The sequence below is a fragment of the Ipomoea nil genome, unplaced genomic scaffold (genome assembly GCF_001879475.1).
Source record: "Ipomoea nil cultivar Tokyo-kokei standard unplaced genomic scaffold, Asagao_1.1 scaffold2845, whole genome shotgun sequence".
In the NCBI taxonomy this organism is placed as follows: domain Eukaryota; kingdom Viridiplantae; phylum Streptophyta; class Magnoliopsida; order Solanales; family Convolvulaceae; genus Ipomoea; species Ipomoea nil.
In genome coordinates this window covers 26,877-51,518 of record NW_017619273.1, presented here as the reverse complement: position 1 = coordinate 51,518, position 24,642 = coordinate 26,877, and the positions used below count along the sequence as shown (strand labels likewise).

The window sequence follows — 24,642 nt, the reverse complement described above, 5'->3', positions numbered from 1 at the left end:
GTCTTCATAAAAGCAAAGCCTTCCTCTATCATCCTGTTTTGCTGGCGAAGAAGGGTGACTACACGCTCCTCGTGTGTCATGGAGTCGTGTTCCCTCTTGGTTCTAGTTTCCTTCCTTCTTAGATTTTCTTCGCTTTCAGAGTCGCTCTCCTCGACTACAGCAGCTTCTCCTACATTCGCATCCTCCTCTTGGTCTTCTTCTTCATCATTCCCCGCATCTCCTCCTAAGCTCCGAACTACGAGGTTCAACTTCCCAATGGGAATCTCAAGCTCAGCAACCAACGCGTCTCTCTCATCGGGGGTTTTCCGGGCAACTTCCTCAACCGTGATGTACTCTCCGTCATCCATCTGAAACAGATTGCAACTCCGCAGGTTGGTGGCATCCAACACCATTTTGCCCACTGGCTTCGATACGCATCCGTCAACACTTACTCCTTTCTTGACGAAGATCCAGCTCAAAACCATTCCATACGGCAGACTCTTCCGGTTATGATCTCGGCAAAAGACCATATGTTGCAACATTAAGGCAGGCAGGTTGAACATCATCATATTCTACAAACAAAAGGCAAAAGTGCACTCTAACTTTCCCAAACAGACAACTCTTGTTGTTATTGGGCAACAGACAGTCCGATACAAGCATAACCAAGATTCTCTGTTCAGTAGTCAACCATTTCCTTTCCGGTCTCGTGGCTGGGGTAAAACCACTAGTCCGACCCAACAGATAACTCAAGTAGTCTCGGTAGCCCATGTTATCCGTTCCGATCCAGGAGTTACCACTGTACTGCGAAACTCCCGTAGTGGTCAGGCTCAAGAGCTGAGCTAGCCTCTTCTCAGATAAAACTATTTTCAAACCTCTCACCTTAGAGGTAACCTCTAACTTTCCACCGCCTTTCCTTTTCTTTATCCTACAATTTGTATATATAGGAGTTCTTCCTCTGTAATTGTATTCAAGAAAGACATATACAATTCATATTTCTCCAACATGTCTCATGACAAAACTTGAAATTGGTACCAATTTATTACATTATATTATAGACTAGAATATTGTTTTGTAGTTTATATTGTATTAGTTGTATTTCAATTCATTTGACCGTTGAAATTGATGCACGGGTAGAAAAACAACTAATTTAATTCACCCAAATAAAACATGAGTGAATTAAAATTTCAAAGTAATAAGAACTATTCTTCATGATATCGTTACCTAGCTATACTCTCTCATATCCATTACTTTCTCCTAGAGGCTAGATCCTACGTTCATACACAAAAATGTAATTCTTTATCTATGTATTTAAACTCCACAATCCTATGCATGTAAAATCACCCCAGGCCAGGCCATTATATTTCTCCACATATATATTTCCTATCTGGTCTCTGCGGGCCAATCTGCCTAATTAACAATTAACATGGCCTCCGCCATTGCCAAAACTGCCGCCCTTCCCTCTATCCTCCTCATCCTCTCCGTGGCATTAACCGTCGCCGCTCATCATCATTCATCTGACAAAACCCAACTTGTCAAGGCATGCTCTGAAGCCCTCGGCCCACGCCCAAGTGCCCGCTCCTTTGTCACATTCTGCGCTCGCGACTTCCTTGGTCACAAAGCCAGCCTACTCGCCCGCTGCGACAAGCAGGAAGCCGCGGCAATCGTTGTAAATGAAGCCCGCAAGAAAGCCAAAGTCGTTGAGGATTTCAAGAGCAAAATAGATTCTGATAAATCTCTGGACAAGAAAGAGCTCAAAGATTTGAAGAGCTGTTGGGAATCAACCAACGACATGGTTAAAACACTTGGTAAAGTTTATTTCGACATTGCTTCCAAAAAGCTCTCGGTTGATGTGGTGGAGGAAAATATGCTCAACAAAATTGCGGGGGCAGAGGAACAATGCAAGTTCGCGGCCGCGGAGAGAAAAAGCGGTCTTTGGGCAGACTTCTCTGCAAAGGCGGATGCATCTTTTAAGTCCCAAGTAGTGGCAATGGCATTTATGGAGAGGTATCGTTCAAATATAAAAGTAATTATTAATAATTAATAATTAATGGGGGATTATTTGAATTGAATTTGCATTGTGGCAGATCGAAGAGTAATTACTAATTATAACGGGAAGTGATCGAGGGGGAAATCATTTTCTAAATGTATGTTGATTATATTATCACCATGCATGTTTAGTACTATAATTACTCTTTAATTATGTATTGTACGTGGAGATATATAAATGGATTACATTTTTACTCATCATCAGGTCATCGTTGTTTCTCTACTTTCTTAATTTATTTTCATCGATTAGCATATATTATAATAATAATAATGCTAATATTGAAGGAGGTGTGATACCAATGAGGGCTTGAAATATCTCATTCAGTGTCATATCACCTAAAAGAGAATTGAATGAGATGTCTTCAAAAAGAAGAAGGGAAAATGGCACCTTTTTCCCCTATGTTATATACTTATAGCACTTTTTCCCCCTCAATTATTTAAGTGGCTCTTTTTTCCCCCTGAAATGTTAAATGGACATATTTACCCTTAAAATAAATATTTCATTTATTTTTATTCTCCAATAAATTATTACTATAATTTTGTTCAAACCAGATACTATAGTAACCAAACCAAAATATTCCAATTACAATTTATGATCAAAACGCGATATTTAGAGTTTATTAAAATCACGAACTGGAATGGGCGGTTCATGTTCCAAACTGAAAAAATAAAATACATTTATTGTTGAATTTAAACTATTTTAAAATAAAAAATAAAATTTTAAAATAAAGATGGTTCAAAATCGTGAACGGGATCTGGAACCGTCGGTTCATGATCCAGTTTTTTTTTTTATTCTTAAATTTAATAAATTGAAATCCAAATATTGGGTTCTAGATCTGAATCATAACTGAAAACTTTTAATTCGATTGCTATAGTGTCTGGTTCAGTTCGAACCGAACCGTGGTAATCGCTACATATACGCAATAATTTGTTGGAGAAGTAAAATAAATAAAATGTTTACTTTAAGGGTAGAAATGTCAATTTAATATATTAGGGGAGAAAATCACCACTTTTAAAATAATTGAGGGGGCTAATGTGCTTACATAAATAATTGAGGGGGAAAAAGTGCTATAAGTATATAACATAGGGGGAAAAAGTGCCATTTTCCCAAAAGAAGAAAAAAGACTATAAAATTTTTTATAAAATAACAAACTCAATTTTCGTGAATTACAATTTCAAAATGCTATTATTCATTACTTAAAAGGCAACAAATTATAATAAATAATTTATAATAACAACTAATAAATTAGGAATAAGGGTCAAATAGGCCAACTGCACACAATAATTCAATTAGGCCACTGAACCTAAAAAAACAACAATTAGATCCCTAAACTAATCATTTTTTTGCAATTAATCTAATTTGTGGTTGTTAGCAGGTCACCTTGGATTTAAAATATTTTTTTAAATTTAAAATATTTTTTAAAATATTTATTATTTAAAATAATTATTTAAAACTTTAAAAAAAAAAAAAAAAAAGGAAACAGATCGTCTCCGGCCATGGATTCGTCTCCATGGCCGGAGACATCTTCGTCTCTGGCCGGCCGGAGACGAAGAGTCTCTTCGTCTCCGGCCATGGAGACGAAGAGTCTCTTTGTCTCCACTGCCAGAGACGAAGAGACTCTTCGTCTCCATGGCCGGAGACGATGAAGTTATCTTCGTCTCCATGGCCGGAGACGAAGAGTCTCTTCTCTCCGGTCATGGAGACGAAGATAACTTCTTCGTCTCCGGCCATGGAGACGAATCCATGGCCAGAGACGAAGAGGTCTCCGGCCATGGAGACGAATCCATGGCCGGAGACGATCTTCATTTTTTTTTTTTTTTTTTTTTTTTTAAATTTTAAATAATTATTTTGAATAATAAAATTTTAAAAAATATTTTAAATTAAAAGGTGACCTGCTAGCAACCTAGAAAACTTATAAATTAGACTAATTGCAAGAAAATTGTTAGTTTAGGGATCTAATTGTTGCTTTTTTAGGTTCAGTGGCCTAATTGCATTATTGTGTGTAGTTGGATGGCCTATTTGACCCTTATTCCAATAAATTAAATGAATTATGAATTAATGTAATTGGAGGAGATAAATAATAGCAAGACAACAAAAGAGGGATGAACACTCCTTTGACAAGGAAGAAAGAAAAAAAATGTATTATGAATAAATGTTTATAGAAATGTGTTACGAATAAATGTTTATATAGATTTTGGTGATGTTGAGTAGAAATGTATAATCTTTGTTTACTCCTCAAATTTTCTTGTAAATTCTTTTGAGTTTATAAGATAATCGGGAGATGTTTCACCCGAAGTTGTTCAAGACTCGTCAGAAGGAAAGGAGTCGAAATGAATGGATATATTTAAAAGGAATTGAAGCTATCGGGAGAAGATCCAACCGTTCTAGTCAATTCATGGCTTCCATAAAGAACCTTTTAGGACATTTTGTGTTTTCACCATTCTCTCTAAGATGAAAAGGAAGATGATTAGCTTTGGAAGGAGTTCATAAACACTGCGGGAAATTTTTTATTTTTCGACTACGTAAAAAATGGTAGAAAAGGTGACAATTTTCAATTTTTCGTTCAAGGACTATGGTGGGATAATAGGTCGGAATTTTCGACCACCTTTACTTAGTGGTCGGAAATACCAACCACAAAGCAAAGGTGGTCGAAAAAATGCAGAAAGACAACAGTTTTTGACAAAAGTGTAGTCTTTTGCGTAAAAGACAATTTGACGCAACATTTTTGTCAAAGACGGCAGTTTTTATTGAACCAAAAATGCAGCAAAAGACAACAGTTTTGTTCAAAATTATTGTCTTTGACGCAACACTTTTGTCAAAGATGACAGTTTTACTGAACCGTTGTCTTTAGTGTGTTGTCTACTATGTGCATTTTTTAAAAATAAAGGCAACGGTTTTATGTAACCGTTGTCGTTGGTGTGTTGTCTTCAAGCGCACTTGAATACACAACACTTCAAAGATAACGGTTTTTTAAAACCGTTGTCTTTGCCTGCTTCTTTTTTTTTTTTTTTTTCAAACAAAGGTTCTATTTAATCGTTGTCGTTTGTGTGTTGTCTTTTAAGTGCACTTGAATACACAACACTTCAAAGACAGCGGTTTATCAAAACCGTTGTTTTTGTGCATTTTTTTTATTTAAAGACAATGGTTTTATTTAATCGCTGTCGTTGGTGTGTTGTTTTTAAGCGCACTTGAATATACAACACTCCAAAAACAGAGTTTTTAAAACCGTTGTCTATTTGCATTATGTTTTTTTTTTTTTTTTTTTTTTTTTTTTTTTTTTTTTTTTATAAAAGACAACGGTTTTATATGACCGTTGTCGTTGGTGTGTCGCCTTTAAGCGTACTTGAATACACAACACTACAAAGACACTAGTTTTTTAAACCGTTGTGTTATCTTTGTGTTTTTTTTTAAAAAGACAATGGTTTTGTAAAATCGTTGTCTTTAAACATTTTTTTAAGACAATGGTTTTATTTATTTGATTTGTTGTCTTAAGCGCACTTTGAATACACAACATTTCTTCGGCAACGATTTTAAAAGTACATTGTCTTTGGGGCTTTTTTTAGAAAAAATAAAGACAACGATTTTATTTGCATAATTGTCCGTTGTCGTTAGTATGTTGTCTTTAAGGACAATGATTATTTTTAAACGACACTTTGATAATTAATTTTTACTTTTAACGTATACTTAGATGATTATATTTTAGATAATTGCTTAATTTGGAAGAAAATTGAAGACTTACTTGGAAAAAAAAATCTTTAATTTGCTTAATTAGATATGTTATTCTTTCTTAAAAAAAGATAATAATTGAGTTTTGATTTCCCTTTCTTTAAACACACATTGAATACACAACACTTCAATGGTTTTAAAAGTTCGTTGTCTTTCTGTGCATTTTTTAAATGGATAAATGTTCAATTTAAATGACACTTTGATAATTATATTTTACTATATATTTAGACGATTATATCCTAGATACTTAATTTAGAAAAGCATGAAGACTTAGAAAAAAAAAAAACTTACTTTAATTTGCTTAATTAGATATATTATTCTTTCTTTAAAAAATAAAAATAAAAGAAAAAAATAATTAACTTCCTTCTCTTAAACACTTAGCAAAAAACACTAGTCCCTCTCAAACAAAAAATTCTCCCATCGCTCCCTTAGCCTTCTCAACCCTCCAGTCTCCCTTTGTCTCAGCCTTGCCTCTAGTCAGTAAGCCAACGCCTAAGCTGCAATCCTCTTTCTGTCGCCATCGCTCCTCCACCAAAGTCACCTCTTCTCGCCTCTGCTGCCGTCGAGTCTGCGAACTCTTCTTCCAGTCGCCATTGCTCCTCAACCAAAGTCGCCTCTTCCCGCCTCTACCGCCATCAAGACTGCGGACTCCTCTTCTCGTACCTGTCGCCATCACCGTCCTGCAAGTTAGTTCTTTGTCAATTTTTTTTATATTACTCAAATCTTAAACCCTAATCCCTAAATTCCTAATTCCATTTATCCCTATTGATCTCATAATTTCATTAAGTCTAAATCCCTATGTTTTTCCTACTTTGTAATTTTATTGTTGAATTTTCCATATTTGAATTAATATTGTTTCTCTTCTCTAATTACTCATTATTAGGTTCTCCATTGCCAGCCAGTTAGTATGCCTACAGAACGGCCAAAAGAAAATGTATGTATTTATTGGATTCATTGCCTTAGTCTTGGTTTTACATTCTCTCTGAATACTTGTAGTGGATGAATTAATTATGTGTTGCAGAGCATAAAACTTGGCAATATGGATTCTGCTAACAAAATGGAAACTAAGATGAGTTTTAATTTGTGATTTAAAATTTGGGGAGCTACTGCATTCCAGAATTTTAGGATTTGTGGCAAAATTGGCTATTCAGGATTTGTGGCAGCTTTTGGATGATTACAACTTGCTGAGTGATAGTAAGCAAATTCAAATTTCAAGTTGACTCTCACTCCTGCTCATCTATAAAAGGAAGACCACTTGTTTAGAAGAAAGTGTTGGAAAACATATTATCGGGGTATCTATTGATGAAAAGCTAAGAAAAATCACTCCAATTCTTTCAAGTCTATGACTCAACAACAAACTATCTTCCAAGAAGGAAGTAGGGTGATCATTCTAGCAAGGTGACTTTGTAATTGACTTTTGGCTATGGGTGGGCCCCGTAATTCAGATTATTCGAACTAATGCCCAAAACTCGAACGTAAAAGGCAAATTCAAATTTTAAGATGGCTCTCACTCCTCCTCATCTATAAATGGTGTTTAAAAAAAAAGTGTTGGACAACATATTATTGTGCTATCTATTGTTCTAAAGCTAAGAAGAATCACTCTGATTCTTTCAAGTCTATCACTCAATATCAATTATAAGTTGAGTTTTAAATGTATTTTATAATTAATAATATATTAATTAATTTTCAATAGTCTCTTAGTTAATTATTAGTATTTTTTCTTATTTTTAGTTGATAGTATATGAAAAATATAAATACAAAAATAATAAAATCATTAAAAAAAAACTCAAAATTGATAAAAAAAATTGGGTATATTCAAAGTAACCCAAAATAAACTCTAAATAATTTCACCGTAACTGAACATATCTGAATTAAATTTGGTTCGGATATCGAGTGTAAAAAATATTACCCAAAATTTTTGAATATTCAATATAAAATTCGGGAATCACCCGAACCGAATCAATGCCCACCTCTACTCTTGGCTAGCTCTTGATAAGGTAGTGAGGGATATGTTGATGAGGAGATCGTAACTATCTCATCGATTGCTATCGAAAAAAGCCGAAGTCTTCTCTTTTAATTGGAGTTTAACGAGAAGAGTAAAGTAGGAAAGTTTTCAAAACCACTATAAAAATCTCTGTTTCTCTCTTTCTTTTGAACTTTACATTCCATATTATTTGACTATGCAAACCAACTAACTAACTAACCCTATACTCATGTTGTTGACACATGCACGGAAAACTCACCAAACTTAGTTACAAATTTTTATCTTGACAAGTTCAAATACTTCCACTGCAAGCTTGCATTTCCTTATATTTGAATTGATTTCAATTCAAAATTCAAACTCTCTTAGTTTATGTTTTCAAAAAACTCTATACAACCCCCTTGCCCGGGACTAATGTAATGAAAACGAAAGTATGAACTCCATTTATGCCTATTATAGTAGTTCTCTTTGGCTATTACCCGAAGGTGCATTCTGGGCGAAACGTATCTTGTCTCTAACCAACAGAGGACATCGTTCATAGCTAAATGGCTCAAACTATGAACTCCACAAAAATTCAAAATCAGAACCTTGCATTTAGAGTAGTTCTCTAAAATTTTGAAAATAGATAAGAATTAGAGAAATTAAAAGTTATTGAATTCTAAGTTTTTAAAAGGTTTAGCAAAAATTATAAACAAATAGTTATATGGTAACTAAAGTATATTTTTTAAGATTTACAAAGTCAGATAAGAGGAAGAAAAAGTCTTAAAATGTGTCGAAGATTATACCCAATGGACACGTAGCAACAAGATGTTAAAAATAAGTTAAAGCATGCTAGCTAATTTCCAACAATCAATATCCAAGATGACAAATTGTATTTTTGAAATATCTTCAATTCTCTCCAATGAATATTTCAAAAATACAAATATAAGTAGCATTACAAGCCTATTACGCAAGATAACAGACAAGCTAAGCTCAACATTTAAAGAAAAATCATATTTTTTTTCTTAATTGAGAGGTTCCACTATATATAATGCGCGACTAATATAATGAAAATTAGTTAGAAAAAAATTAAATGACGACTAATATAATGAAATAATAATGTATTCTACATGGTTTTACGATTGTTTAACGTTTTAATTACAAGGGTTAACATCAAATGCATCAAAAGCTGGTCCCAGGTCTGGCTCATCAAATTACAAGCCTATTGCTTCTCGTCCAGTGCAGTCCAAAGACAAATCCAGCAACAAGGGGATAAGATGTTATGAGTGTGAAGGTTTTGGTCACGTTCAAGCTGAATGTCCCACTTATCTAAGTGCAAGAAATCTATGTCAGACATTACCTAGAGTGACGACGAACCTGAGTCAGACGCAGCTGGATCTGATGTTGAAGAGATATCCGGTAACTTTGTAGCGTTCACTGCCTGTGTTGCAGCATGTTCAGGACTTGAAGACATAGCCAATTCAAAGGGAGGCGACTATCGCTCAGCTGAAGATTTAGATTTAACTTCTTTGTCCTATGAAGTAGAGTTCAACAAATTGTACCCCAAGTTGGAAGCCCAACGTAAAGCAAATCGTACCATTACTAGTCAAATAGGGATATTAACCAATGCTAGTAAAGTGTACCAGAATCAAGTAGCTGATAGGGATTTACTGTTTAAAGCAGCCTCTGACCGAGAAGAGAAAATGAAGCAGGAAGTACAGGCACTGAAGCAGGAGCTGGACACCTTCAGAAAACAAATCCAAATGATGGGCACTACCACAACAGCTAACTAGATACTTGATTCAGGAAGAAAATCTTCAGCGAAATTTGGTCTCGGCTTCACTGGGGGTACTTCAAAAGATAAAACTGTCTTTGTCAAAGCATCAGGACTACATCCAGAAGATATTCCTGAATCTACCTCGGCAAGACAAAACAACGGTATAGTACGACAAAATAAACATCCCTTTAAACTCTCTAACCTAGTTTGTCATTATTGCAGGTTGCGTGGCCACATCAGACCGGAATGTTACTACTTCTACAAGGATCAAAGTACTGAAAAATTCAAGCACAAGAACATCAAGCCCTTCACTAAACAAATTTGGGTTAAGAAAACTGATTATATATGTTTTGTCTCGTTTCACTCTGAAAGTGCAGGGAGAGAAGAAAAGTGGTGCTTCGACAGCGGGTGTTCACGTCACATGACGGGAAACACAAAGTTTCTATGTGACATTAATGCAAGCAAAGGTGAAGTAACCTTTGGTGTTGGTGTTAAAGACAAAGTCAGTAGTAGAGTAGGTACTCTAAACGTGGCTGGACTACCCAAGCTAAAGAAAGTCCTGCTAGTAAATGGTCTTTATGCTAATCTTATAAGTATCAGCCAACTTGGTGACTAAAATTGGAACGTATGCTTTACCAAAAATAGCGGCAGCATAAACCAAACCAATGTGTTATGGAGGTAAGCGGTCAACAGACAATTGCTATATTCTAACAAACGATATTCTCTGTTGCAGGTCCAGCATAAATGAGTCCGAGTTATGGCATAAAAAACTAGGACACCTAAGTTATTGACTTCTTGATAAATTAATAGCAATAGAAGGTGTGCGTGGTCTACACAAGATAAAAATTGACTCATCTGGCATATGCGGTGCATGTCAAGCTGGAAAACAGACCAAAACTTCTCATCCAGCACAACAGACTACAGCACAAGTTACTGCGTGGAACAGATCCACATAGATCATATCGGACCAACTCAGACAGAAAGCTTTGGAGCTGAGAGATACATTTTGGTATGTGTCGATGATTTTTCACATTTTTCTTGGGTAATATTTCTTATGGGGAAATTCTAAGCTCTTGGATAGGGATGACAATTCTACCCGCACCCAATGCGTTCCCCGCATCCCCGCCCCTACAGATTTTCAAATACCCGCATAATTTGGATAATGGGTGCGAGTATGGGGCGAAATTTGTATACCCGCGCGGGTATGGGGCGGGTACGGGGAGAGGTATCCTCGCCCCGCACCCGCACCCACACTTATATATATTGGTATTAGTATTCATTTATTATATAAGTTTATGTATATTTTATAATTAAAATGCCTATTGAATTAAACGTCTTAATTTTTTGTTAATGAAAATTGAAGAGGAATTACACAAATAACATAAAGAGTAAACATTTAATACATTTTATACTACAAACACAATTTTAGTTTCAATTAAGGATTAACTTCATTGGCTCTTATTAAATTTTAGAGTTATGTTCAAACTTATAAAAAAATCCATGTGATAATTAGAAGTGTAATATTAATAATTAGAGTTGCGGGTTGGGTATTACCCGCACCCGCAAAATCCCCGCAGGGGTGGGTATGGGGTATGAATTTTATTACCCATGCGGGTGCGGGTGTAGGTGCGGAGAGTAGGTTGGGAATGCGGGTGCGGGGGCGGTGGATATATCCCCCGCACCCACCCCGCCCCATTGCCATCCCTATTCTTGGAGCGTTCAAAACCTTGGGATTAAAGTTGCAAAAATAGAAAAACGAACAAATTGTTCGTTTTCGAAGTGATTACGGGTGAGAATTTGACAATAACTTGTTTAAAGAATTTTGTAACCAATACTGAATCACTCACGAGTATTCAGCACCAAAAATCCCTCAACAAAATGGAGTCGTTGAATGAAAAAACCGCACTATCCAAGAAATGGGCTGAGTACTACTTAATGCTAAAGGATTACCCCAAAAGTTCTGGGCAGAAGTTGTAAACACTACGTGCCCTGTCATAAATCGAGTCTATCTTCGACTAGGCAAAAATCAAACTCCGTATGAATTGTGGAAAGGTAAGAAGCCAAACATCAAATATTTTCACATTTTTGGCTCATGTTGTTTTATTTTGAAGGATAGAAATCCTGTTGCAAAATTCGAACCAAAGAGCGACTAAGGGATCCTCCTTGGTTACTCAACAAACAGTCGGGCATACCGAGTATACAACAAAGTAACCAAAACCATTATGACAAACATTGTGGTCGATGATCAACCTGATGATGTTTTGGAAATTCCGCAACTTGAATCAGTGTCAGAACCTGATCCAAATCGTCCAGAATCCTCTGAGTCAGGTCCAGAGCCTTCTACGTCAACTCCTACACCGGCTCAACTTGATCCAGAACTAGAGCCAGAATCTAATTCGGACCAGAATGAAATAGATATACCAACTCACATCCAGAAAGACCATCCAATTCAAAATGTCATTGGAGATTCCCGTTCCAGTGTCAAGACTAGAGGAAAGCGAAAATGTGATTATCTTCAACTAGCCAAATATGCCTGATATACGTCAAAAATTGAACCTAAAAATGATAAAGAAGCCCTGACAGATGAACGCTGGATCAAGGCCATGCAAGAAGAGCTAGGGCAATTGAAGGGGTCGACTACGATGAGACGTTTTCCCATTTTGCTCATCTAGAATCAATTCGTCTACTTCTCTCTATTGCATGTGCTTTAAAAATAAAACTCTTTCAGATGGACGTTAAGCTGACCTTTCTAAATGGCTATCTAACCGAAGACATCTACGCTGCTCAGCCAAAGGTATTTGAAGACACACATCACCCAGACTATGTGTACAAGCTAGAAAAAGCCTTGTAAGGCCTTAAACAAGCCCCAAGAGCTTGGTACGAAAGGCTCACCCAATATCTCCTTCAACATGGCTATAATCGAGGGGGAGCTGACAAAATACTGTTCATCAAACGATCAGGTAAACACTTAACTATTGCTCAGGTTTATGTTGATAACATCGTTTTTGGATCTACATAGACAGGTGCGACAGACCAACTTGTCAACGTCATGCAACAAGAATTTGAAATGAGCATGATCGGTGAGTTCACCTATTTCCTAGGATTACAAGTCAATCAGTCAAGTGAAGGAATTTTTATATCGCAAGAAAAATACGCAAAGAATCTTCTAACAAAATTTGGCCTAGAATCATCTAAGGACGCTAGAACTCCTATCTCAACTACCACAAAACTGTTCAAAGATGAAAAAGGAATCCCCGTCGATCCTACGGTATACTGAAGTATGATAGGAAGTCTATTTTATTTAACTGGAAGTAGACCGGATATTATGTTAAGTGTCGGCATGTGTGCGATATACCATGCCAATCCAAAAGAATCACATCTGAAAGCTGTGAAACGTATCATAAAACACGTCAAAGGTACGCTAACTTACGATATTTGGTACTCAATTGATACTAATCAAAGTCTTGCAGGATTTAGTGGTGCCGATTGGGCCGGAAATTCAGACTACAAAAAAAGTACGTCTGGAGGTTGTTTTTTCATCGGCAAAAACTTAGTTGACAGGCTAAGTAAATAGCAGAATCCAATTTCGCTCAGTACTGCGGAAACCGAGTATATTGTAACAAGAAGTTGTTGCACATAATTACTCTGGATGCGTCAAATGTTATCTGACTATAGCCTAAATCAGAACTGCATGACCCTCTATTGTGACAAAACGAATGCCATCAACATCTCCAAAAATCCAGTTCAGCATTCCAGAACAAAACACATTGACATCCGTCACCACTTTATTCGGGAACTCGTTGAAGAAAAAGAAATAAATCTAAACTACATTTCCACCGAAAAATATCTGATAGATTTATTTACCAAACCTTTGCACATTTCGCGATTTGAAATGCTTAGGGCAGCTCTTGGCGTATGCAATCCTTCAATTTAAGTGAACTAAAAAAAAAATTAAAAATTTAAGGTAAGTTAAATAAATTTTCTTTATTTATTTATTTTTTTTTTTGCAGGGCTTGCACACATCTCCAAACTTCAATATTCCTCTTCATTAACCAGAAGTAGTAGTAATTCAAAAGTGATATCCTAATTGTTCTCTACTTCTAGTCTTCTACTAGTCAAAAACTAATTCTCAAACCTATCTAAAAAATTCAAAAACCCTATAATCTAGCCTTTATTTAAGACCCTCCCATCACCTTCCTTTCCTACCTATCTCATCCGCCATTCACTACCCAAGCATTAAACACAAATTAATTTTTTTTTCTTTCTTCTCACTGTTCGAGACCACCACCACTACAATTCATCTTCTTCCTTTCGCTCCTTCACCATAGCCAACACCTCTCCACAGCTCTCAAATGGCGAGCCCGTTTGAAATCTTTACCCAAAATCAGAGAGACATGCCCTCTAAAAACAAATTATTGACGGAAACTCTCCCCTTACTCATGATTCCGAAGATCGGGTCTTAGCCTCTATCCTTCAACGTCCAGAACTCATCAAAGATCTCACGACCAAGTAATCACACCAACTTCGTTCTCTTGCCCGGAACTTGTAACACCCCGGATTTTACGAATATTTAAAAGCTTAAATAAGAGATAAACGATCTAATCATTAATCATAAATGAGCGGAAACAAAACTCTTAATCGGGAAAGTGCTATGCCACACCCACAAATCTACGGGTGCACAGGCTAAGTCTAACAGAATCATCATAACATAACAGCAATCTAAGGCACACAGGCCAACAAAACTAATCGAAAGGAAAGGCAAGACTACGCTAACTAGATCCACTAGCACGCTCTCCAAGCTAATCATAACCTGAAAAACATAGGGATAACACCCGTCAGCGAGAGATGTTGGTAGCCCACCAATACGCGTTAAGTAATATAATATATAGTGTTAGGAATAAAGTGTAATGGTTTTGATATGCCAAATTTGTATTTGTAGATCCCCCAATTTTATTTCATAGGTCTAGTAGAGTCTTAGACCATGATCGGGAAATTATTTAATTATCAAAAGAGAAAAACAGAGGAAAATGGATGAAAATAGAAGAAGAAGATATAAAGCCGAAAATCAAGAATTTGTCTGGAGAAAATGACAAATTGAAGAAGAAGTTGAATGATATGAATTCACGCCGCTACTACTCAAAGAAGATATCCCAGAAGAATTTTCGTGTGAAGAAAATTAATATTGGAAGAATGCATGAAGTTGACTTGGAGATCAAGCATCTATGGAAAGAAAGAAGTACATCAAATATGATTGGAGATTTAATCAAAAGCTGTACGGATGAAGTGGATGATGCTTGATATATTATTCGAAATGGCTCAAGTTCAAAACTCACCATCAACAATTTTACAAGGCAAAATTTGAGAAGTCAAATTAAATTAATCTGATGGAGTTGGGCGCTAGTTTAAGCTTGGGCGCCGATTACAAGTGGAAATTGGGAAGCAATTTCACTTGGGTGGCAATTGAGATGCAATTGCACTTGGGAGCCGATTTCATAGAAATTGAAATTGGGAGCTAGTTCGAAGCAATTGAAATTGTGAGCCAGTTTCAGAGAAATTGAGATTAATTGAAATTGGGAGCTAGTTCAGAGAAATTGAAATTGGGAGCAAGTTTCAAATGGAATCAATTCAAGTTGGCAATGCAATTCAGATTGGGGACCAATTAAAAGAAGACATGCAATTCAGATTGGGGACCAATTAAAAGAAGACATTGAGGAGCAATTGAATTGAGATGAAATTCAAAGAGAAGTCCAATTTTGAAGTCAACATTGAGAAGTAATTGAAGCACCAGGAGATGTTGGGAGCCAATTGCAAGTCAAAGTCAATTGGGAGCCAATTACAAAGGAGAAATTCAATTTGGGTGCCAATTACAAGCCAATTGAAATTTTGCAAGTCAAAGTCAATTGGGAGCCAATTACAAAGGAGAAATTCAATTTGGGTGCCAATTACAAGCCAATTGAAATTGGGTGTCAATTACAAAGGAGAAATTCAAATTGGGTGGAAGTTCAAAGCCAGTTTGAAGTCTGAGAACACCCAGACGTGAGAATGAAGAAGATGAAGCAGAACTTACAGTGAAAAATATTCTCACAAGGAAAATACTAGTCTAACTAGTATGGGATTAAAATAAAGATTATTTTTGAATCCCAGAGATACAAGGACCACTTCAGAGCTAATCAGAGAAGCCACTCTACACCAAAACTAAGACCCAGATATTTCCATTCAACGTTAAAACAGAGGAATATCAGATGAAGTTTGGGAGCTCATTTACATGGAGATGAAGATCTTTCAAACGGCTAGCTTATCTCTTTCTGACATTTTTGCAGAAGATAAGATAAGATCTCTGACATAGGAGCGTCTCTTTCCAACGGACGAATTCTCATCACCAGCTATAAAATGATGAAGATGTGAAGACTTGAAAAAACACAGAGCAGTAAATAAGAGCATAAGAGCATACAACGAACTCAAAAATAAGAGAGCAGAAAATTCGAATCCATCAAAGGATCGAATAGAGCAATTAAGCTTAAAAGAGCTAAAATCTTCAAGTGTGAGAAAAAGAACTCAGAGAGCTTCAAGAGAAAAATATTTAGAGAGTTCTTAAGCAGAGCAAAAATATCAAGTGCTTTACTTGATATATTCAAAGAGAGAAAACACTCAGAGCTGTCAAGAGAAATCATTCCAGAGTGTTTATCTTCATCAAAGAGACCTGCGCATCATTGAAGATCATCTACAGAGTCTCAGAAGTTGGAAGCAAGACAACACTTGTTTTGGAGCAAAACAAGAGAAGGGAGGAAAGTAGCACGGAGCTGTGAAATCCTGGATTGTCACACGGAGCTATGAGATCCGAAGCAGCAGTGTCGGAGGCACTGGGCGTGATTGGTGTGGGCTTGGTGATCAAAGCACCAGATCACGGGATACGTTTCTACCAGAGTGTGGAAGACGGGGGGAAAGTAACGCGGAGTCGTGAAATCCTGGGATAGTAGCGCGGCGACGTGAAACCCGAAGCAGCAGTGTGGTGTCACTGGGCGTGATTAGTGCGGGCTTTGTGATCAAAGCACTAGATCACGGAAATTCATTGTATCTTGGAACCAAGGAGTGGTAGATATAGTGAATTGGCTCTTGGAGAAAAGAGCAAGTGGAGTAGGAGGATTACACCACCTCGCGAACCACTATAATTGTCTTGTGTTCTTTACTGCTTTCTTTACATACCGCTCTTTACATATATGCTCTCACGAAGATATACTGCTCACACAATCTCACACACACTTTATGTTTATTTATTTCCGCTGTGCACCATACTCTAACAATCTAGTTAAGAGTTTTGGTTTATCTCTGTCTTAGCAATTGTTGTGCTGTGCGAAAAAGTTTGAAAGTCTATTCACCCCCCCCCCCCCCCCCCTCTAGACTTTCACCTTACCTCTTTTGGGACCAACATATAGATATATTCAAAACCATTTGAGACAAGGGAATACAGTATATATCATTTCAAAGCCAAAAGAAGGAAACGTCAAGGAACACAACCCACACTCTCAACAAAGACTAACGACCACAATACACAAGTCAATAAGGACCACAATCAACATACTCAACGAGAACCACAATCAACATACTCAACAAGGACCACAACCTACCATCTTAATGGTAGAGTTCCCAACAGACATGCTCATAAGAAATAAACACAACAATCACATAATGACAAGTTTCACGTTCCAACCTTATGCCCTGTTCCAACCTTATGGCTACCCCCGGCCTTGTTTCAGTTCCAACCGTTACCTCCAAGTGTCACCCTTTACTTCTGAGTCCAACCTTATTCAGCCTGGGACCGTCGTCCCCCACCAATCTTTACCACCAATCTCATAGTATTACCACTGATCTCTCAGTACACGAGGGTACCATTAAATAACACAATATTACCACTGATCTCGTGACCAAGGCTTAAACAATATTACCACCAATCTCATTCATAGTTACGCATAGTCATTATCAAGAGGATTGAGGCTCATCAAAAGCCCAATCAAGCATCAACAAAGGGTACAATCAAATATACAAGATCACATCATACGATTGCCAAAAACAATGATAGACATGAAACAATACTCAACAAAAACAATTGACTTCAATCCAATATCAACACGATTGCCAATCCTCAAAGGAATGGACAAACAACGCATACTAGCATCAAAGACAACATATCTAGCATGCTCATCAAACGGGTAAACCAAATTGGTTTCAACGAACCTCAAAGACTCACATAAATCCAACGAATCACAAAGTTGGACCATAAGCACGATTCAAGATACCAAATCTTAACATGAATACTTAGGACATCGTTCTAGACATACGAAACATCAAGGAGACACCCAAAAGCTCAACAATCCAACAAAAGGAAGTCAAAACATCACATACCAAAAGATGGAACCACGGGAAAACAACACCCAACATTCCACCATCAGTGTACCCTGTGGGTGGGTCCCTACCCGCAGGGTACAATAATACCACCCGCGGGTAGGGCGGCAGGTAGACATCTGCCCGCCGTTCCGCCCGCGGGGAACATCACGATCCAACAATAATTCCCTTCAGGAAATTTCATCAACAAAGCCAAGTTCAAGTCCAAAACACCCCAAAATCTCACATTCAACAAGGAAATGACTTGAACCCAAGAATAGATCAAAGAATAGCACTCAAGAGACCTAGATACAAGCTCTAAACATGCATTATCACAAGATCATGCATCCAATCTCACATTTACACCAAGAATCATCAATAGAAGTCAAGAATCATCATATCAAGTAGAAAATAGGTTTTGTATAGCATGGGTTACCTGTGTAGACCAAAACCTTCTTCCTTTCAACCCTCCTAAGCCCTACTTGGAAGCTTTTCTTCCTCACAACCTTCTTTCACAAGCCAAACCACAAGAAAACACCAAGCTTAGATAAAGACACCTTAAAGCTAACCAAAACACTAAATAACTTTACATCTTACCCTTTCCTAAGCTTGGAAGATAGGAAGGTGGAATCTTGGGATGAATCTTTGCAAGATTGGGTGAGGTCTTTCTTGGCTTGGGAAAGAAGCCAAGTTTCTTAGAGAGAAGGGAGAGAAAAGTTGTCTTGCTATAGTGAGGGAATGAACTTTAGGTTTGGGTAGGGTAAGGCTTCAAGACCATGTAAGGAGAAAAGACCATTTTACCCTTACTTTTCCTGGAAAGGCTTAGGAAGACTCCATGGAGTTAGGTACAACCAACAAGGCTAAAGGTATAACTCTTTGACTTAAATCAATTGACCAAGGAGTTGGTCAATTTTGGTCCTTCGACTATCAATTTAGGAAATTGATTAGGAGATTAGCAAGGATAATTTAGGATTAGTTACCCAATTAATCCTATTTAAAGGATAGGATTTTCGGGGTGTCATTAAACGTCACGGCTGAGCCGTGGCCAGTCACACCGGAGACAGATGACAGTGACTCTGAACCGGCCTCTCCAACGGCTTCTGCCGAGGTCCATCCACCTCAAACTATGGTATCTTCTTTGCATATATCAGTAGTGGGTACATCGTCATTACCCGTCACTAGGAAGCTAGATGTGTCTCTTAATTTGCCTGAGAAATTTATTTCTTCTATGCCTTCTGAAATTTTCTGTGCTAATTCTCCACCTGGTGACCCTTATGATTCGGCTACTCATGGCTTACCTATGTCTATTACTTCTGAACTGTTAATGTTTGATAATATGTCTATACTATGCCTAAATTGGTAGCCTTATATGAGTTTATGCAATCTGTGCCTTGCAACTTTGCATTCGAAATATATATCAGTATGGTAGCATGCCTCATGTACCTATGCATTGTTCTGCATTTAGTATTCCTGTGTTAGTTTCTACACCACCTTTTATGTCTGAGGATGCTCCTGTTCATGTGGTTAGTACCAAAGAGCCTGTTCCCATTATTCCTGTTAGAAAATGCTCATTTTCATGTACTATTGAGAAGCGGGAACATGGTTGCCTTGATGAGGTCAAAATTATTTCTGCAACTAAACAACAAAGATGGAGCACAGTTCTTCCCCCAATGATAACGCGATCACGTACTGGGTCTGTTCCAGCAGCTCCAAACCCAGCTTCTACGTCTGCTTCGTCTAGCTCTCGGCCAAAGAGGTCCAAAAAATGTTACCGACCTATATTGCTATCTCCTGCTTTGAAGGATGACTGGGAAGTGCATTAAAAAGGGAATTGAATCTCGAAAAATCAATAAATGAAGAAGATCTGATCACAAAGTGCAACATCATTCCCCTTCTGAAGGATCAACAGTTGTTCTCCAGTCTACAACAATCGGACCTTATTCAGCTTGGTTGACGACCGAGTTCTACACTAATCTGACTATGGACACATTCACTGCCGACTCATTTTACTTTCATCATGTTTTTCTCCGAGACAGATGGTATCCCTTTAGACCTAAGGAGATAAATGATTTTTTCGATCGACTTGCTCAAGCCCAATCTGCTGATCCCAGTTTGAATCTTTTAGCTGTTGCCTTAACACACAATCGACTCGACAGATTGCCTGGCCAAACACTGGTCTAAAAGCTCAAGAGTTGACAACAATTTATTCTGTACTTCTTCGGATCGCATAACCAAATTGGATCCCAGCTATCGGACCGCATCTTGTTTCTGAGCAGCTTGCTCTCTTGCTGTTTAAAATACACAATCGTCAGTCTTTTAACCTTGGAGAGATCATCTTTTCCCATATCATGACCTTTGTGAAGAAGAAAGAAGTTAAGATTCATCTTCCTTATCCCAGCTTGATTTATGGTGTGTTAAACAATCATGGTTTCAAGCCTTACAAAGATGAAGTCGTGACCAAAAATGGCAATACTTATGTATTTGATTTTGATGATAAGCTTGCTCAAAGTTTACACTATGATGACCGGGCCTCTCTCAGTGCACCTCCTGTTCCTTTGGTCCCTACACCGCCTCGGCACCGGCTTCCTTCTCCGAGACTGAATCTGCACCTATTTCTGAGTGCCTAAGGAACGGCCTACACTCCTAGCTCGCCGTCAAATTTTTGTCACAAGTCAAGCTTCTATAGCTCAGCTTCGTAGTTCCGTTGTCTCTCAACAAGCCACTATCTCCGGATAGGAAAAACTTTTAGAGGATCAGCTCATAGAGATCTCCCGACTCGAGGCTATTCATGCTCACATTCTCACAGCAAGCAAAGGTGATGGTACTGACTCTGGAACGGATGATGATGATGCGGATTCTTCTCAATCGGGCACCCCGTCTGCACGATGATTCTTTCCACTATGATGTTAACCATTCTATTTGCCATTTATTTTGGCACAAAAGGGGGGAGAAATTTTGGTCGGTTAATAAGATAGGGTGAGTAGTTTGGAATATGTTATTGGTTGGTTGGATTTTGATTTCGGATGGATTTCTGATTGCTACTTTTGGGTGATTTTCTAATTGCTGCTTTGGTATGTTATCTTCTCTATAATCTTTTTGGGACATCTTTGCTATCTACAAGTATATTATTTAGGAATTTAATGGATGATTATGCTTTTATTTAGCTAATCTTATCTTGCTTATGGATATTTTGGACTTTCCCTTATTGTCTTTGCTATCTACAAGTATATTATTTAGGAATTTAATGGATGATTATGCTTTTATTTAGCTAATCTTATCTTGCTTATGGATATTTTGGACTTTCCCTTATTGTCATATTTCTCTATTGGGTCATATTATCTCTACAGTATGGGTATGGACATACGGATGGAGAACAATCTAATTTGGCTTGGTAAATGTGTTTTTTTTTGGTGTCAACCCACACTTTGTAGTCCGGGTCTTTCTCTGTCCGTTTAACGGTCCAGATCCACCCGGTTCGCTCCAAAAGGCCCAAAAGCTGGCCCAAAGGGGATTGTCACTTGTGGGAATTGAACTCAGGTTCATCCCAGAATACTCCCCCACAAATCGAGCTCATTTGCCACTTAAGCTACCCTGTTGGGTTGACTGGCATTGGTAATGTTTTGTTTCTTAGGTTTTTTGTCAAAGCATATATACTAAGGGCTTTTTTCCTTTAATAAAAATATAAAATCAATTGACATATCTATTTTAATTCATTTGACGGTTGAAATTGATGCATGGGTGAACTACAATTGACCGTGGAAAAACAACTAATTTAATTCACCCAAATAAAAACATGAGTGAATTAAAATTTCAAAGTAAGAACTATTCTTCATCATATCGTTACCTATACGCTCTCATATCCATTACTTAGCTTTCCCCTAGATCCTACGTTCATACCCAAAAATGTAATTCTTTATCTATCTATTTAAACTCCACAATCCCATGCAAGTAAAATCACCCCAGGCCAGGCCAGGCATTATATTTCTCCACATATATATTTCCTATCTGGTCTCTGCGGGCCAATCAATATAATCTGCCTAATTAACAACATGGCATTTATGGAGAGGTATCGTTCAAATATAAAAGTAATTATTAATAATTAATAATTAATGGGGGATTATTTGAATTGAATTTGCATTGTGGCAGATCGAAGAGTAATTACTAATTATAACGGGAAGTGATCGAGGGGGAAATCATTTTCTAAATGTATGTTGATTATATTATCACCATGCATGTTTAGTACTATAATTACTCTTTAATTATGTATTGTACGTGGAGATATATAAATGGATTACATTTTTACTCATCATCAGGTCATCGTTGTTTCTCTACTTTCTTAATTTATTTTCATCGATTAGCATATATTATAATAATAATAATGTTAATATTGAAGGAGGAGTGATACCAATGAGGGCTTGAAATATCTCATTCAGTGTCATATCACCTAAAAGAGAATTGAATGAAATGTCTTCAAAAAGAAGAAAATAAGCTATAAGCTCCTAGCTTAGCGTTGCCAAACAGAGCCTATAAAATTTTTTATAAGATAACAAACTCAATTTTCGTGAATTACAATTTCAAAATGCTATTATTCATTACTTAAAAGGCAACAAATTATAATAAATAATTTATAATAACAATTAATAAATTAAATGAATTATGAATTAATGTAATTGGAGGAGATAAATAATAGCAAGACAACAAAAGAGGGATGAACACTTCCTTTGACAAGGAACAAAGAAAAAAATGTATTATGAATAAATGTTTATAGATGTGTAACGAATAAATGTTATAGATTTTGGTGATGTTGAGTAGAGATGTTTCACCGGAAGTTTCAAGACTCGTCAGAAGGAAAGGAGTCGAAAGGAATGGATTCAAAAGAAATTGAAGCTATCGGGAGTGTCATTTCAAGGCTTCCATAAAGAACCTTTTACGACATTTTGTGTTTTCACCATTCTCTCTAAGATGAAAAGGAAGATGATTAGTTTTGGAAGGAGTTCATAGACACTACTGGAAATCTTTGATTTTTTGACTACCTACAAAATGGTAGAAAAAAAGTGACATTTTTCCAATTTTTCGTTGAAGGGGTGGGGAAATAGGTCAGAATTTTACTTAGTGGTCGGAATACCAACCACAATGTAAAAGTGGTAAAAAAAAAATTCGGCAAATTTAAACTGAGTTAGGAATTTCTGTCAATCTTATGCTATATTTTACCACCTTGTCCGTAGTAAAAAATAAATGCGAAAGTTTTTCCGGATATCAAAAGTGGTCGAAACAAGGGTTTCCGACTTGACTTTCCTTTTTGTTCGGTTTATTACAAAATAATAAATTCAGTTCTTGCGGTTGGACTTTATTATGAGTTTTTGAAAAAGAATTATTAGGAACATTACACAACTTGTTTGATACCTACAGATCTACACAAAAAATTGATGATGAGTAGAAGGTTTCTTTAAAACCAAAAGTGTGCTTATAATACATTGAAAGGAGGGAAATGATCGTTACCTGGTTCTCAACCTACTTAAGGATTTGGCAGGAAAAATGCAGAAAGACAACAACAGTTTTTGACAAAAGTGTTTTCTATTGTGTAAAAGACAACAGTTTTTTCCAAAATCGTTGTCTTTGACCCAACATTTTTGTCAAAGACAGTAGTTTTTACTGAACCGAAAATGCAGCAAAAGACAACAGTTTGATCTCTGTGTGTTTTTTTTTAAATTGTTGGTTTGATTTATCTGTTGTCATTGATTTGTTGTCTTTTAAGCGCACTTTGAATACAAACATTTCTACAACGACAATTTTAAAAGTCCATTGTCTTTGGGCTTTTAAAAAAAAAAAAATAAAGACAATGATTTTATTTGTCCGTTGTCGTTAGTATGTTGTCTTTTTAAGGACAATGATTATTTTTAAAGACACTTTGATAATTAGTTTTTACTATATACGTATACTTAGATGGTTATATTTTAGATAATTGCTTAATTTGGAAGAAAATTGAAAACTTACTTGGAATTTTTTTTTTTTAATTTGCTAAATTAGATATGTTATTATTTCTTAAAGAAAGATAAAATAATTAGTTTTGATTTCCCTTTCTTTAAACACACGTTGAGTACACAACACTTCAAAAATAATGGTCTTTTAAAAACATTTTCTTTTTCTTTTAAAAAAAAAGACAATAATTTTATTTATCCGTTGTTGATTAGTGTGTTGTCTTTAACCACACTTTGAATGCACACCACTTCTACGACAACTGTTTTAAAAGTTCGTTGTCTTTGTGTGCATTTTTTAAAAGGATAAAGGTTAAATTTAAACGACACTTTGATCATTATGTTTTACTATATATTTAGACGATTATATTCTAGATACGTACTTAATTTAGAAAAACATGAAGACTTAGAAAAAAAAAACTTACTTTAATTTTCTTAATTATATTATATTTTTTCTTTAAAAAATAAAAATAAAAGAAAAAAATAATTAACTTCCTTCTCTTAAACACTTAGAAAAAAACACTCTTCCTCTCAAACAAAAAAATTCTCCCTCGCTCCTTAGCCTTCTTAGCCTTCCAGCCTCCCTTTGTGTCAGCCTTCCTCCAGTTAGTAAGCCGACGCCTAAGCTGCAAACCTCTTTCTGTAGTCGTCGCTCCGATCCTCCACCAAAGTCGCCTCTTCTCACTCTGCCGCCGTCGAGTCTGCGAACTCTACTTCCAGTCACCGTCACTCCTCAACCAAAGTCGCCTCTTCCCGCCTCTGTCGCCATCACCGTCCTTCACGTTAGTTCTTTGTCAAT

General features: G+C 36.6%; 1 protein-coding gene across 1 annotated transcript; it reads left to right on the top strand.

Annotated features, from left to right (window-relative positions):
- The first annotated feature begins 1,333 nt into the window (after positions 1 to 1,333).
- Positions 1,334 to 22,174, top strand: LOC109160011. Its single transcript, XM_019308126.1, has 2 exons — positions 1,334 to 1,966; positions 21,918 to 22,174. The coding sequence occupies exons 1-2, from the start codon at positions 1,403 to 1,405 to the stop codon at positions 21,969 to 21,971; spliced, it is 618 nt and encodes a 205-aa protein (XP_019163671.1). The 5' UTR covers positions 1,334 to 1,402; the 3' UTR covers positions 21,972 to 22,174.
- The last annotated feature ends 2,468 nt before the right edge of the window (positions 22,175 to 24,642 follow it).

Coding starts and splice junctions, on each gene's coding strand:
- LOC109160011 (XM_019308126.1), top strand. CDS start 1,403: ATGGCCTCCGCCATTGCCAAAACTGCCGCCCTTCCCTCTATCCTCCTC. Junction 1,967..21,917: donor TTAAGTCCCAAGTAGTGGCA/ATGGCATTTATG, acceptor CTAATTAACAAC/ATGGCATTTATGGAGAGGTA.